We start from the raw sequence: 12,900 nt of genomic DNA, 5'->3' as shown, positions 1-12,900 counted from the left end.
CGCGATTCTCCGGGAATCGCATAATTTTGGCCCACCCACAGTGTTAAAATGACACGGTTGCGTCATTACATCACAGGGGGTGTGGCTAAAATGCTGTGATTCACTGAGCCACGCCCACCTCTACACTAATACTCCCGGAGGCCAATCGTTAAAGGTTGGCAACTATGGCTCTAATACACAGAACTAATAATACGGTTTATATGTTTACTTAGGTCAGTCGGTTAGTAGGATGGACTCGCACATAAATTTGGCAGTATGCAGCGAACCACTTCTGCACATTGACTTGACATCTGAGGGAAAGGAGGAACAGTTAACTGTCCTATTCAACATACGAAAACCTTTTTTGTTGAGATTTACACCCGCTCTCTAACTTTTTGTTTCAGATGCTTTTAAAATCCTATCCCTCTAGAGTCACCATATTATTCAGTAATCCCATGTTGTACGAGCTGACGGTTATCGTGCATTTCTCAAGCTAATTAAAATCTATACACCTGGCTCACGGCAGAGAAACCTTTTTTTTTCCCCTCTCTAATTAGATAAATCTTCAGGGAGGTCACATGTGCAGCTATATCCTTCTGCATTAGAAATTAATTATTAACCTGCCTTGTGCATTATTTGCATAAAAGGGAATACGTCTTGGTGCAAGCGGCATCTACTGTCACTATTTAAAGTGTCCTGTCACTCCTATTAGAGGCAGTCATTCTTTAACTGAACCAAAATTCATTAGACTGCAGCCCGAATCAACAGGTAGAATTCATTTGTAGTGTAGGCCTTAAAAATAATTATTGCTTCTAAAAAGCCGTCGTTGGTTTGAGTCCCTATTTTTTTTTTCCCCATGGACAGCTAGGCTTTGTCCCTGGAAAATATCCAATTTTTCGATATTCACCAACTACCCAATAAACTTGCTTCTTAGTGCTTGGTAGTTGAGCTTTATCAAAGCTGAGCATTTACAGTATAAAACAATGTTATTACATACTTGCTAACTTTGGCAAACTAGGATCCGTGGGGAGGTGGACATGTGTGGGCGGGGCTCAGATAATCGCATCATTTGGCCACGCCCCCTAAACGGCGCACTTTTCAAGCCTATTACAGCAGGGGGCGGGCCTTTATGAGGCTTGATTGGCGGCTCAAGCCCCACCACTTAAGTAATCAGGGGACAAGGAACCGGGAGGTTGCCCTGCTTCTCCTCCTGGGAGTCCGGGAGGGCTCCCAGAAATTCAGAAGTCTCCCGGACGTTCGGGGAGAGTAGGCAATTATGAAATTTGAGAAATCGTGATGTGGTGCGGCTCGTAGTTGCTGAAGGACTGGGTGACGTGGCTGGATAAGCGGTTACTCTGTAAATTGTGCTTGAAATCTTGTTAAAAATGTTGGCAATTATTGACATCATTAGATTGCTAAAGAGATTTGCCTCCAGCAATAGAAGGCTTGTAGTATTACGTAGATAAAAATATTCCACCCAAATAAAATCAAATAGCATTGGTTAGATATCAAAGATATAAAATAAACTTGCATTGTATGCACCATGATATTTGCCATTCTTCATCATTATCTATTTATATTTACTCACATCAGTCCCTGTCTCATTGGAGCTTACAGTCTAAATTCTCTAACACAGAGACTAGGGTCACAGGGAGAACATACAAACTCCACACAGATAAGGATATGGTCGGGAATCGAACTCATGACCGCAGTACTGTGAGGCAGAAGTGCTAACCACTGAGCTACCGAGCTGTCCACTCTAACCGCTTCTTTGTTTTAAACTGGCTGAAAAGGCATAACTGGTATAAAAAAAAAAATGAGAGGATATTTATTTGAACTCTATCCAGTAAGCGTTTTTGAATTTTCTTCTTTATACCCATATTTATCAATTTAATTCACTACCTGCTTTGTACACTAGTTTGCAGTGAATTAATAGGCTGAATCAGGCCCGGCGCTCCCATTAGGCAACGTTAGGCAGTTGCCTAGGGCGCCGGGCTCTGAAGGGCGCCACAGGATTAAAAAGCAGATATACTTTTTACTGTAAAAACTGTGCGGCGACCGCGGGCATACCTTCCACGGCCGCCGCACAGCTATGGATCACCATCGCCGCAACGGCCCGCAGATACTGAACGGGCTCAGCACTTGCTCTGCTCCTACCAAGCAAAACTTTGTGCTCCGGAACAGCAGATGGGGTGGGCGCACCTCCGTCTCCTCCACTCCCCCTCCCCTCACTGACTGTCGGGCATGACATCATCAGGGCCCGACAGTGTCACTGAGGGACAGGACCCTGCAGAGAGGAGCAGCGGATTTTTTTTTTTTTTGGGGGGTGGGTGGGGGATTTATTTTGGGGGAGGGGGGCGGATTTCAAAATTGCGCCCTAGGGCGCCGGGGATCCTAGCACTGGCCCTGGGCTGAATATTGGTTCAAAATGGCTGCTGCTTATTTTAACATTACCCTGACTGCTTTTGGTTTTCAGATTTTTAGTTATTACACTTCGATATTGTATTAACACGGACAGTACATTCCTCAAACTATACATAATGAGGCGATTGTCTAATGTAACATGAAAAATTGCTGTGCTTGGCAAAGTCCTAAAATACTTTCAGCAAAGTTTGTTTCGAGTGTGTAGTAATTGTCCTTCAATAACAGACATATATTTGGTGTTAGAAGTGGTAGTTTTCAGCTTGGTGCATTAGTGCAGGGGCATGTGTTGTTGCTTTGTAGAGGATGCTGGGACAGGCACATTCTTGGCCCTGTTTCCTCTAAATTTATCATCTAATACGTGTACTTGGTCCATGAGACCAGTGACAAATGCAGCAGAGATACAGGCGGGGGTGTTTAAACAAACAGGCAGCATTGTGCTTGGCCAGTATAATTTATAGATCATTTAAAAGAACACCGTTATGGAAACGTTGTTTCTTTTTTTTTTTTGTGTTCTTTTTGCGGGTGTTCTGTGTTTTTAAACATAGGGTAGTGACTTATAATGTTGCAAACATAAAATATCAGCATAATGACTTTCTTCAACAGACTAGTACAAAATTGGGGTTCCTAATCTTTCTTTTTTTTTTTTTTTTCCCCATACTCCTTTGCAGTGTTGGACCACTGCTGGAAAGCTGGGAGAGGAGAGAGCTGAATAAAACGGGAGCTGGTTATTGCCTCAATGTTTGTGTCACTTGTCCAGTCAGGAGCAGACTGTAATTTAGCTGGTGCTCTAGGCTCCACTTCCCCCTGGCTCTTCTATAGCGCTCCTGCACCGTTCCAGTCAGGGGCTGACTGGGCTGGGGGGCGTTTGCGGGGGCATTGGCCCACTATGGCCGATCCCGTAGGGGGCTTCTTGGGCTGGGTCAGCTGCATTTTAGTTATATTTTTTTGTCCTTTTAAAATGTTCCTCATAGGCTGCTGAGTCGAGTCTTGCCCATGGGCTAGAATTTGCCAGCCCTGTTTCTAGTATAAGTGAGTAAATGGGTTATGGCAAGGACTCCCAATAGTGTGCTGGTCTGGGGGAAAGGTTGGTTGTGTATACCCTATTACTGCAAGAAGAGCGGGGGGAAACCTTGTAAAATCTAAACCATACTTGCCAACTCTCCCGAAATCCGGGTCGGACTCCCGGGAGAGCAGGCAAGTCTCCCGCAATTCCCCGTGCCAAAATAACATGATTTGCGTTGAATCGCGTCATTTTGGCCCTGCCCTCCACGTCAAAATGATGCGATTGACCGTGCCCCGCCCTATAGTCACGCCCCTCTCCCGGACTGCACTGTCTGAAAGTAGGCAAGTATGATCTATACAAACAGTGTATAATATACACAATTGGTATCACAGAGCACCAACATGGCCCTAATCAGAGTTTGTATACAAGACCGGATAGGCAACTGACTTGCATTTCTTGTTGCTGAGTTACACAGCACCATTACATGAATCAACTATATAAGATGTTCCAAATTCCCCATGTAAGTTAAATTAAGGCCCCATTCTCTGGCTGATAAGTGGGGTGTTTAGTCTTACATATTACATTCCTATGCAATTTCTGTAACGATTTCACCACTGATTGAAAGTCCCGATGAGCATGCCGATTCATACCTACATGATTTACCTTCAGATCTGTGCTCTTTATCTCTCATAACCATTGGCTGAAAAGATGTTGACTCTGTAAACTCTACAGATATCTGCCTGCACTGCTGGTCCTGAGTGTGCACCCACATTTGCCCAACATCGTTCCATCGTTGATCGTAAGTTTTAGGATGTGTAGAAAACCAAATCAACAGGTGCGATGTGTTTTGGTACGATAAAACTTGTTCGTGGGAGGGTACGCAGTCTTGCAATAGCTGAGCAAACAGTCATGAATGATGTGATCTGCACAATAATTGCATAGTTGTGTACGTAGCTATAGAGAGGAGCTGTTAATGGTCTAATTACAATAGAGTATAGCCGAATACTTGTTTGAGCAGTAACTGTACGATATACGATGGAACATGGACAGCCTGTTGGCAGTTGGTAACGCTAAACACTTTTTCCTATACAACAAAAAACATCACTTAGAAAAATTATGTATAGAACACTTAAAACAATGCTGCATAGCAACACTTGTGTATAGTACAATATACATGTTTGCTAATGACTGGGGGGGGAAACATATAAGGTTACACAGTGAAGTCACAAGTTTTGTGTATTATTTGGCGAAGTGCTATTGTGTTTAAAGGTGACTGACGAATTAATAGCTGCTGGGGTTGGAAAAGGCTGTCCCATTTTTGCAGTGATAACGTTTGAAACTTAAGGAACACCCTAATTAAACAAGCTCTTAAAATAGACGCCCACACCTTTAGGTAATCTTGTGCCACCGGTTTAATTTTTTTCCCAGGTGGTAAAATAAAAAAAATTGGTTAAAAGGGTTAATTCCACGTCTTCGGGTTCGAAAGGATAACGGTTGTGTAAATCATTAGAAAGCAATTGTATTAGAGAGTGGTGACAGAAACCGCAATGTGTAAACTTTGTGGCCAGGCTGGTCTATTCTCTTTTTGGCACGGGGAGCGAGATAATCCGCATGACACTTGCACAATTCCTAAACAAGCAGAGACACTGACCTGCTTGCATGCCGCTTTAATGTTAACTTTGCTTATCACACAGTTCTGCAGCCCTTGACAGTCTGCGTAACAAAACATCATGCAAAAAAAAAAAACTATTTCATACATGGGAACATTAGGTCATACAAGGAAGGTGCGGACATGAGTTACAGCATAGGCAAACCGAAGGGGAGGGGGGGGGGGTTTTCTAGTGCCTGGAAACCCCCCTCCAAGCCTGGGGCACTGTATAATTGAGGTGGTTGGACCCTGCTCCCGCTTCACACGGCTCTGCTTGAAAAGGGAGAGCTGTGTGCACCTAACAGTAGTGCACGCAGCATTGCCCATGTATATTATAGGGATAGGAAGAGTTGGAGAGCAGCCAAGCACTGTCTAAAATTATAGCCACGCCCCCATGCATGCTGGTCACGCTCACTGGTGGCGTGGTGTGGAAATTCCCCTCTACAAATCCTGCGTTTGCCCCTGTTAGAGGGTAGAGCAATCCTGTCCTTAGACAGGGAAGCTATCTCCCTCTCTAGCCCTTAAAATTACAATAGCAGAACACAGTCCATTCAATACATAACGGGAATTGCGTCTTGTATGCAGCGAAAAATGAGCTGTACTGTTCGGTTTTGTCACTGCTGAAAAGCATGGAGAACGGACATATCTTTCAAAGCTGGGAATAGAGCCTAAGGAAAATCTCGTAGAGGAGTGGATGCCTTAAATTATGGCTAAATCATCTTGCAAATACTTTGAAACCGGTTTCCATGCTTTTGAGACTCTAAGGGGGGAATCCACTTGTCGCCGATGCGGCGCGCGGACATCACGCCATTCACATTGCCGGTAATTATGGTAGAAATCTCCGTTCCCTCCTTCTTTGGAATCTCCGCCTTGAAAGTCTGTGAGACACTTAGCGGCTAATTGAATCCCCCCCCACCCCCCGCAGAAGCGAGTAGTTTAAGTTTTTTTTTTTGGTTTTTTTTCGTTTATTATTTTTTTTTTTTTTTAGCATGACGGCGTTAGTTGTTGCTTTTCTAGCAATCTGAGGCTTACGTAGGTAAAGTCTTTTGTATCACTATGTTGTATTACCTGCTCAGCCACTTAAATCAGGTGTCAGACAAGCAATGCCCAAAGGACGTAACTGATGTTTCCTTTCTGCAAGATCAGACCTGCCTGCCCCGCAGACTGCTGAAGATTAAAGTGAGATCTTACTATTTCACCGATAAAACCTCTTAATGTTCGGTCAGATGGTCTCTTGCGATACGATTGGTCGCTCGGTCTTCCACCTGTTGCTTGCAACGAATCCGGGACGTTTATAGAAATTGTTTCATGGAGGTTTTTTTGGTTTAGAGTTAGTGAAAAAATATTAACAAGTAAATGAAAAATCTAGATTACCACTTGACCAGTTTAAATATATGCAGCCAGATCCCACTTGACCAGGAGACATAGTGGATCCTGTTCTGTTGGCTGTATACAATGATGTGCCAAGTCACATGGCTGGTATTCCATGCCGCCAGTCTGGTGGCTGGTAGACCAATCTGAGCCATGTTTATTAGCCCTTTTTTTTGCCATAACTCTTAGGCTGGGTACACACTACAGAATTTTCTGACCAATGTGTTATAATGTGTTATCTACAACATACCTGCCAACTTTCCCTCGTCTGCTTCAGGGGGATCCCGAGGAAGTTGGCGTGCAGGGGCAAGACTTGACGAAACACATCATTTTGGCCCTGCCCCCTAAGCGATTGTTACAATTTTGGCCAATTACAGCAGGGGTAGGGGCTAAGATGACACAATATTTGCATCGTTAAGCTCCACCCCCACCACTTATCTATTGCCGGGGTGAGAACCGGGAGCTTGCCCTGCTCGCCCGGGCGGTCTCCCAGAAATGCGGGAGTCTCCCGGACATTTCGGGTGAGTAGGCAACTATGCGTTAAAGAAAAGCAGCTAATGAATCTCTAAAGACTGAAGTGTCTTTTACATTTCTGTCTCCATTACTGAAGTCATGTTGTCTTAGCTGTCAGTCTTTGATTAAATTTTGGTCTCCATGAAAATGGCCACCTCCATAGGCATCAATACATGGACATAGGACACAATTTCTGAACTGTCATCATGCCACAGATGGCGAAGCCAACCACGTCATGTAAACTCTCAATCAGCATGCCGATTCATATGTACACACTATACATGTGTTAAAAGATTTAGCCTCAGATCTTTGCTCTTCATCTGTCATACCCATCTGTTGAAAAGATGACTATATAAACTCTATGGAGATCCTGCTAGTGAGTGCGTACACCGTGCAGATTCGTAACAAGATTTATAGTTCTGCTGAACAATCAAATGAAACGACGATTGTTTTTTTGGAATGACTATCATTCATCGTTTATGTATACACACTAATGTAATATTGGCCCAAAATGTCGTATATCGCTGTATTGACCCAGTAGTTGGTTGCAAAACTTATAGTGTGTACCCAGCCTTATTCTCTGTCCCGTAAAGAACATGGTCGCCGTCAGCACGTTATCTGTGTGTAATCTGTTAATTGGTAGAGGTCTGGTATTTGTAGAATTATGTTGTTTAATAATGTATTATAGATTGTTGTCTGTATTGTATACTACTGTACATTTCATGTACGGCACTGCAGACTTTTTGTGGTGCTTCGTAAATAAAAGATGTTCATATTAAGGGGTGGGGGGATTCCATTGATGGTGATGTGGCGTGCACCAATTGCGCTAGAAATCTCCGCTCATTTTTGAGGTGCGAGGGGAAAAAAATGAGCGGAGGTTTCTGTCAAAACCTCTGTCGCAAAGTATCTCCGGGCGTCCGTGAGACACTTTGCAGATAATTAAATCCCCCCCCCCCCCCTGCTTGGTGTGGTGCACAAAATAGTGTGGAGAAAAGGGACATTTTTACTGCATCATAAGAGTGAAAAAAGAAAATACATTTTTAATACAACAAAATGTAAATGCTTAATGTGCCTGAATGGACAGGGCAGTTATTGTGTACATAAGACCCACCTGTTCATCATAGGCTACACATAGTCCATAGTTGCCTATTCTCTTGGAATTTCCAGGAGACTCACGAATTTCTGGGAGTCTTCCCGGGAACCTGGCAGGTTACTAACCAGTTTATTAAGTTAACTGGTGAGGGTGGGGCTTAGCGACACGATTCACGCGTCATCACGGCCCCACGTAATAGGGTAGAATGGTTCTGACAGCGTGGGGGGTGGGGCCACTTGACGCCTCTCACTTAGCCATGCCCCCAAAAAAATCGCCAGCAAGATCTCCCCTCCCTTAGCCATAGACTCCAATAAAACTATAGTATCAGACATACCCTTCTCCGTGATTCACCACCGTTCTTCATAGACTGGTGCCGGACTAAGGAATAAGTATAACCTTTAACGGTGTCGTTTAGGTTCATAGTGTTGTAAGTTGGACTTTTTACTGAACCCTTGCTAGTGTCTAGTGATGAGCGCAACCTCTTTGCTGTCAAATAAACACTGCACAAATGCTTCTTATGCGGTACCTGTCACTAAGCTTCCCATGGGACTGAGTAGTTGGCAGATGTAATACAATAAGTCAATAAACCTGTGGCGTAAGACTCTGAACTACCCTGACATCTTGGCACAGAGACTGAGATTTTCCATAAATAATCAATCAGTTAACATTCCCAATGATGCGCTTAACAAGCCATAAAGATTATGAGACTACCACGAAATCTAAAATGCAGAAGTTTGACGCCAAAAGCGGATTCAACCATGTGACCTACACTTCGTTCAGGGGTGAATACTTAACGGAGCTGGCGATATATATGGTGGGGTTGTACTTTGAGACTGGCGGGCCTATTAATGGCCTTTTGGAGCTTGTTAAATTGGCCCAGGTCGATATATACGCCTGGGTTAAGTCTTAATGACTAGGCCCCTGAAACTGAGGGGCATAGGACTGTGTCGTGTATGATAGACAAGTTAGGTCTGAAGACTAGATCATGTTATGTACAGTAGATGCTTTTCCACTCTGCTGAGAGTGGCTTAAATTGCGTTGCTGTTTGTGCATCATCATCACCATTTATTTATATAGCGCCACTGATTCCGCAGCGCTGTACAGATAACTCATTCACATCAGTCCCTGCCCCATTGGAGCTTACAGTCTAAATTCCCTAACATACACAGGCAGACAGAGAAAGTGACTAGGGTCAATTTTGATAGCAGCCAATTAACCTACTAGTATGTTTTTGGAGTGTGGGAGGAAACCGGAGCACCCGGAGGAAACCCATGCAAACACAGGGAGAACATACAAACTCCACACAGATAAGGCCATGGTCGGGAATTGAACTCATGACCCCAGCTCTGTAAGGCAGAAGTGCTAACCACTTTGCCACCGTGCGCACCATGTTAATTTTATCCATAGGGTCATAATACGGTAACTAAATAACAAAGGGGACAGGTCTGTTTCCTTGTAAGTTATATAGTGTTTGGATCTATGTAAGAAACAATGGTATATGCACATATCTTACACAAGACACTGCAAAAACCTTAATTCATGCACTCATCATCTCCCGCATTGACTATTGCAATTCCCTACTTACTGGTCTTCCCAAAAACAGACTCAAACCCCTACAATCTATTTTACACGTGGCAGCAAGATGGATTTTCCTTGCAAATCGTTATTCCTCTGTTGAATCACTCTGTATGTCTCTACACTGGCTGCCTGTTTTTTACCGAATCCAATGTAAAATACTTTTACTAACCTACAAGGCCATCAACAAAGCTGCACCAACATACATCTCCTCTCTTGTCTCAAAATATTTCCCAACTCGACACCTCCGTTCTGCACAAGATCTGCGTGTCTCATCCACTCCCATTACATCCTCCTGTTCCCGGTTACAGGACTTTTTCGGGCTGCACCCACTCTGGAATTCCCTCCTGTCGTCTATAAACCTTCAAGTGTTCTCTGAAAACCCACCTCTTCAGGCAAGCTTATAATATTCCTCTACCACCCTCTTAACCTCACTAGATTACCCCATTACCACCTGTTACACAACCCTCTGACAAACATTGCTGTGTGACTGGATCATATAGCATACTAATCCCTTCCTTTTTTTTTTTTTTTTTTTTTAACCTTTGCAATCTGGCTGGACCAAAATATAATATGTAGAATTAACCTTATGTATCAGACTCCCACTGACCTACAGATTGTAAGCTTGCGAGCAGGGCCTTCTCACCTCTTTGTCTGTTCTACCCAGTTTGTTTATTACTGTGTTTGTCCCCAATTGTAAAGCACTACGGAATATGTTGGCGCTATATAAATAAATGATGATGAATGGGCAGCATGGTTGCTTAGTGGTTAGCACTTCTGCCTCACAGCGCTGGGGTCATGAGTTCAATTCCCGTCCATGGCCTTATCTGTGAGGAGTTTGTATGTTCTCTCCTTGTTTGCGTGGGTTTCCTCCGGGTGCTCCGGTTTCCTACCACACTCCAAAAACATGCTGGTAGGTTAATTGGCTGCTAATAAATTGACTCTAGGCTGTGTATGTATGTTAGGGAATTTAGACTGTGAGCTCCAATGGGGCAGGGACTGATGTGAGTTCTCTGTACAGCGCTGCAGAATCAGTGGCGCTATATAAATAAATGAGGATGATGATGTATGGTATGTGACACAATAACTTGCAAAACAAAAACCTCGCTCTACTTTTCCCCAGCAATCTGCTAGTTAAAGAGCCTTCATAGAACTGGCTAATATTCAACTCAAACACAGAATAGCTTCACAGGATATCGGCGTAATCTGATTTTAATATGTAAATCTAGAGGAGGACTAGAGAAAGGTAGCACACAAAGCCGCTCTCGTTTGGCCTTTTATAAGAGGTCATTCACCGCTGCTGCTTCCCAGAGCCTCCGAATGAAAATGCAAGCAGCCTTTTATACAGCGATAACGTTCACAAATGTGTCTTTAATACTTTTTTTTTTTTTTTGCAACCTATGTATGCATTGTTCCTCATCTCTTCTTTGTGTGTAACTTCTTCTCTCCAGCAGGATGTTGCAAACCATTTACGACTACTTCTGGTGGGATAAGCTGTGGCTACCAAATAGTCTGACCTGGGCCGACCTTGAGGATCAGGAAGGTCGTACGTACGCCAAAGCTTCTGACCTGTACATCACATTGCCGCTTGCTTTAGTTTTCCTCGTATTGCGGTACATCTTTGAAATGTGAGTATTGTAGTAGTTTTGTTTTTAAGCAGAAACTCTGATTGAACATATTGGCCCATAAGCCCCTGTTTCCTTCTGTCCCTTATGCATGCATAAACTCTAAATTGTTTCATTATGTTTAACTATTGTCTGTTGATTAGTAGTGTTTTAGATCTCAATGCACGTGTGTGTGTATATATACATATGTGTGTGTGTATGTATATATGTATGTATATATATATATATATATATATATATATATATATATATATATATATATATATATATATATATATATATATATATATATATATATATTATAATATATGATAGATGTGTGTGAGTGAGTATGTATTTCATTAGCGAAACGAGACTTTGAATGCACTGGTGTTAAAATATATCAAATTTAAGATTTAAATAAAAAAAAAAATATTCTCCCCATCCCACCCCCAAGGCTTAGGTGATATTCCTCCATTCCAAGCGGTTAAAGTTTAAGATGGGTCTTTGCCTGACCTCTTGAATACACATATCCCAGTAGAGAGCCAAAACAGTATGTGTGCACAGTTTAACAATTGAATCTGTTTCCTGAAATATAACCGGGACTATTCATTCAAATAAAATATTTATCTTTCTGGCGTCTCTGAGGATGTAGATAACACATTTTATTTAGTTATGTTTACTAAGGCGGTGACCTGTTGTTTAAAGGTTCCTTCTCTCTCGGCATCACACCGTTTAGCTGTCACTTTGACGTAACTGTACGTCCTGCTGTATCTTGCCAACTAGGCAGTAGAGTGAGGTCCTGGTGTGTTTTATTACACCACCTGCGCAGGAAACGGACGGTCACGGCAAAGCCACCGGTCCCTGGGTAATGGGAGAGGCAATCACAGTCGTCAACTTCCACCTGCACAGCATTCAGTACAGAATGCTGTGCGTGGGAAGCGATGTCTATTCCGGATACCTCAAGATCTTTAAACACTACACCTATTGTTAGGTTATGTGTTCAGCTCATGCTTTTCTGAAAAACTGATATCTTGGGTATTAAAGACACATAAACCACACCATTTATAAGTAACATTTATTTTGACGGCCAGCATAATCTGTAATAAAACAAGTCTATTAAGTACCCCTGTAGCCATGAGTTGTAGAACAAATGCAGCAATAGGCTGTGCAGAACATAACCAGGGACCAAACCATGGCCAAAGGATGGAATTGCGTTTTATTTTTTTTTTATGTTTGTTAATTTTCCCACCACTAATGTTGATGATAAATGCTCCAGAGGAGAGATCCTCAACTTCTGGGTAAGGAAGGCCCGAGGCGTTGCTAGCGAGCTGTGGGCCCCGGTGCAGGGAACCCAGGGCCCCCGACGCTCTGCATCTGCCATTAGTGGACCCCATTATCTCCATGGGCCCCGGTGCACTGTTTGCTCGAAATACCAGTAGTCTTCTAATTCATTACAGGTTTCTGTAGAATTCCGTAATGCCCACCCATTGTGTGTAGGGATTTTAGCATCTCATTGGCATAATTAGTAAAGTGGGTGCATGATTAATACGGGTCCAACTCAGAAGTGTCGATTTCTGAGATTGCAGCAAAAGTAATGTTACCAGACCAGTTATGTAAAATCTCTAGTACACATACGGGATGACTGTGCTGCAGTGCAGCTTTCAATGCCTACCTTCCAAGGTTTCAG

General features: G+C 43.0%; 1 protein-coding gene across 2 annotated transcripts in view; it reads left to right on the top strand.

The window, feature by feature from the left end:
• CERS2 (ceramide synthase 2) overlaps positions 1 to 12,900 on the top strand; it is a 45,639-nt gene that overhangs the window by 14,594 nt on the left and 18,145 nt on the right. The window contains exon 2 of one of the 2 annotated variants that reach the window (XM_075193554.1): positions 11,061 to 11,234. In XM_075193554.1, the coding sequence (XP_075049655.1) occupies positions 11,062 to 11,234 (173 nt within the window). In that variant the 5' untranslated portion in view covers position 11,061. Of the gene's footprint in view, positions 1 to 11,057; positions 11,235 to 12,900 lie in introns of both variants that reach the window. The other variant, XM_075193553.1, reaches the window with a different exon arrangement.

This window comes from Mixophyes fleayi, chromosome 12, assembly GCF_038048845.1.
Source record: "Mixophyes fleayi isolate aMixFle1 chromosome 12, aMixFle1.hap1, whole genome shotgun sequence".
Lineage (NCBI taxonomy): Eukaryota > Metazoa > Chordata > Amphibia > Anura > Limnodynastidae > Mixophyes > Mixophyes fleayi.
Note: the sequence above shows the minus strand (reverse complement) of the source record. Positions and strands in the feature narration are given on the sequence as shown.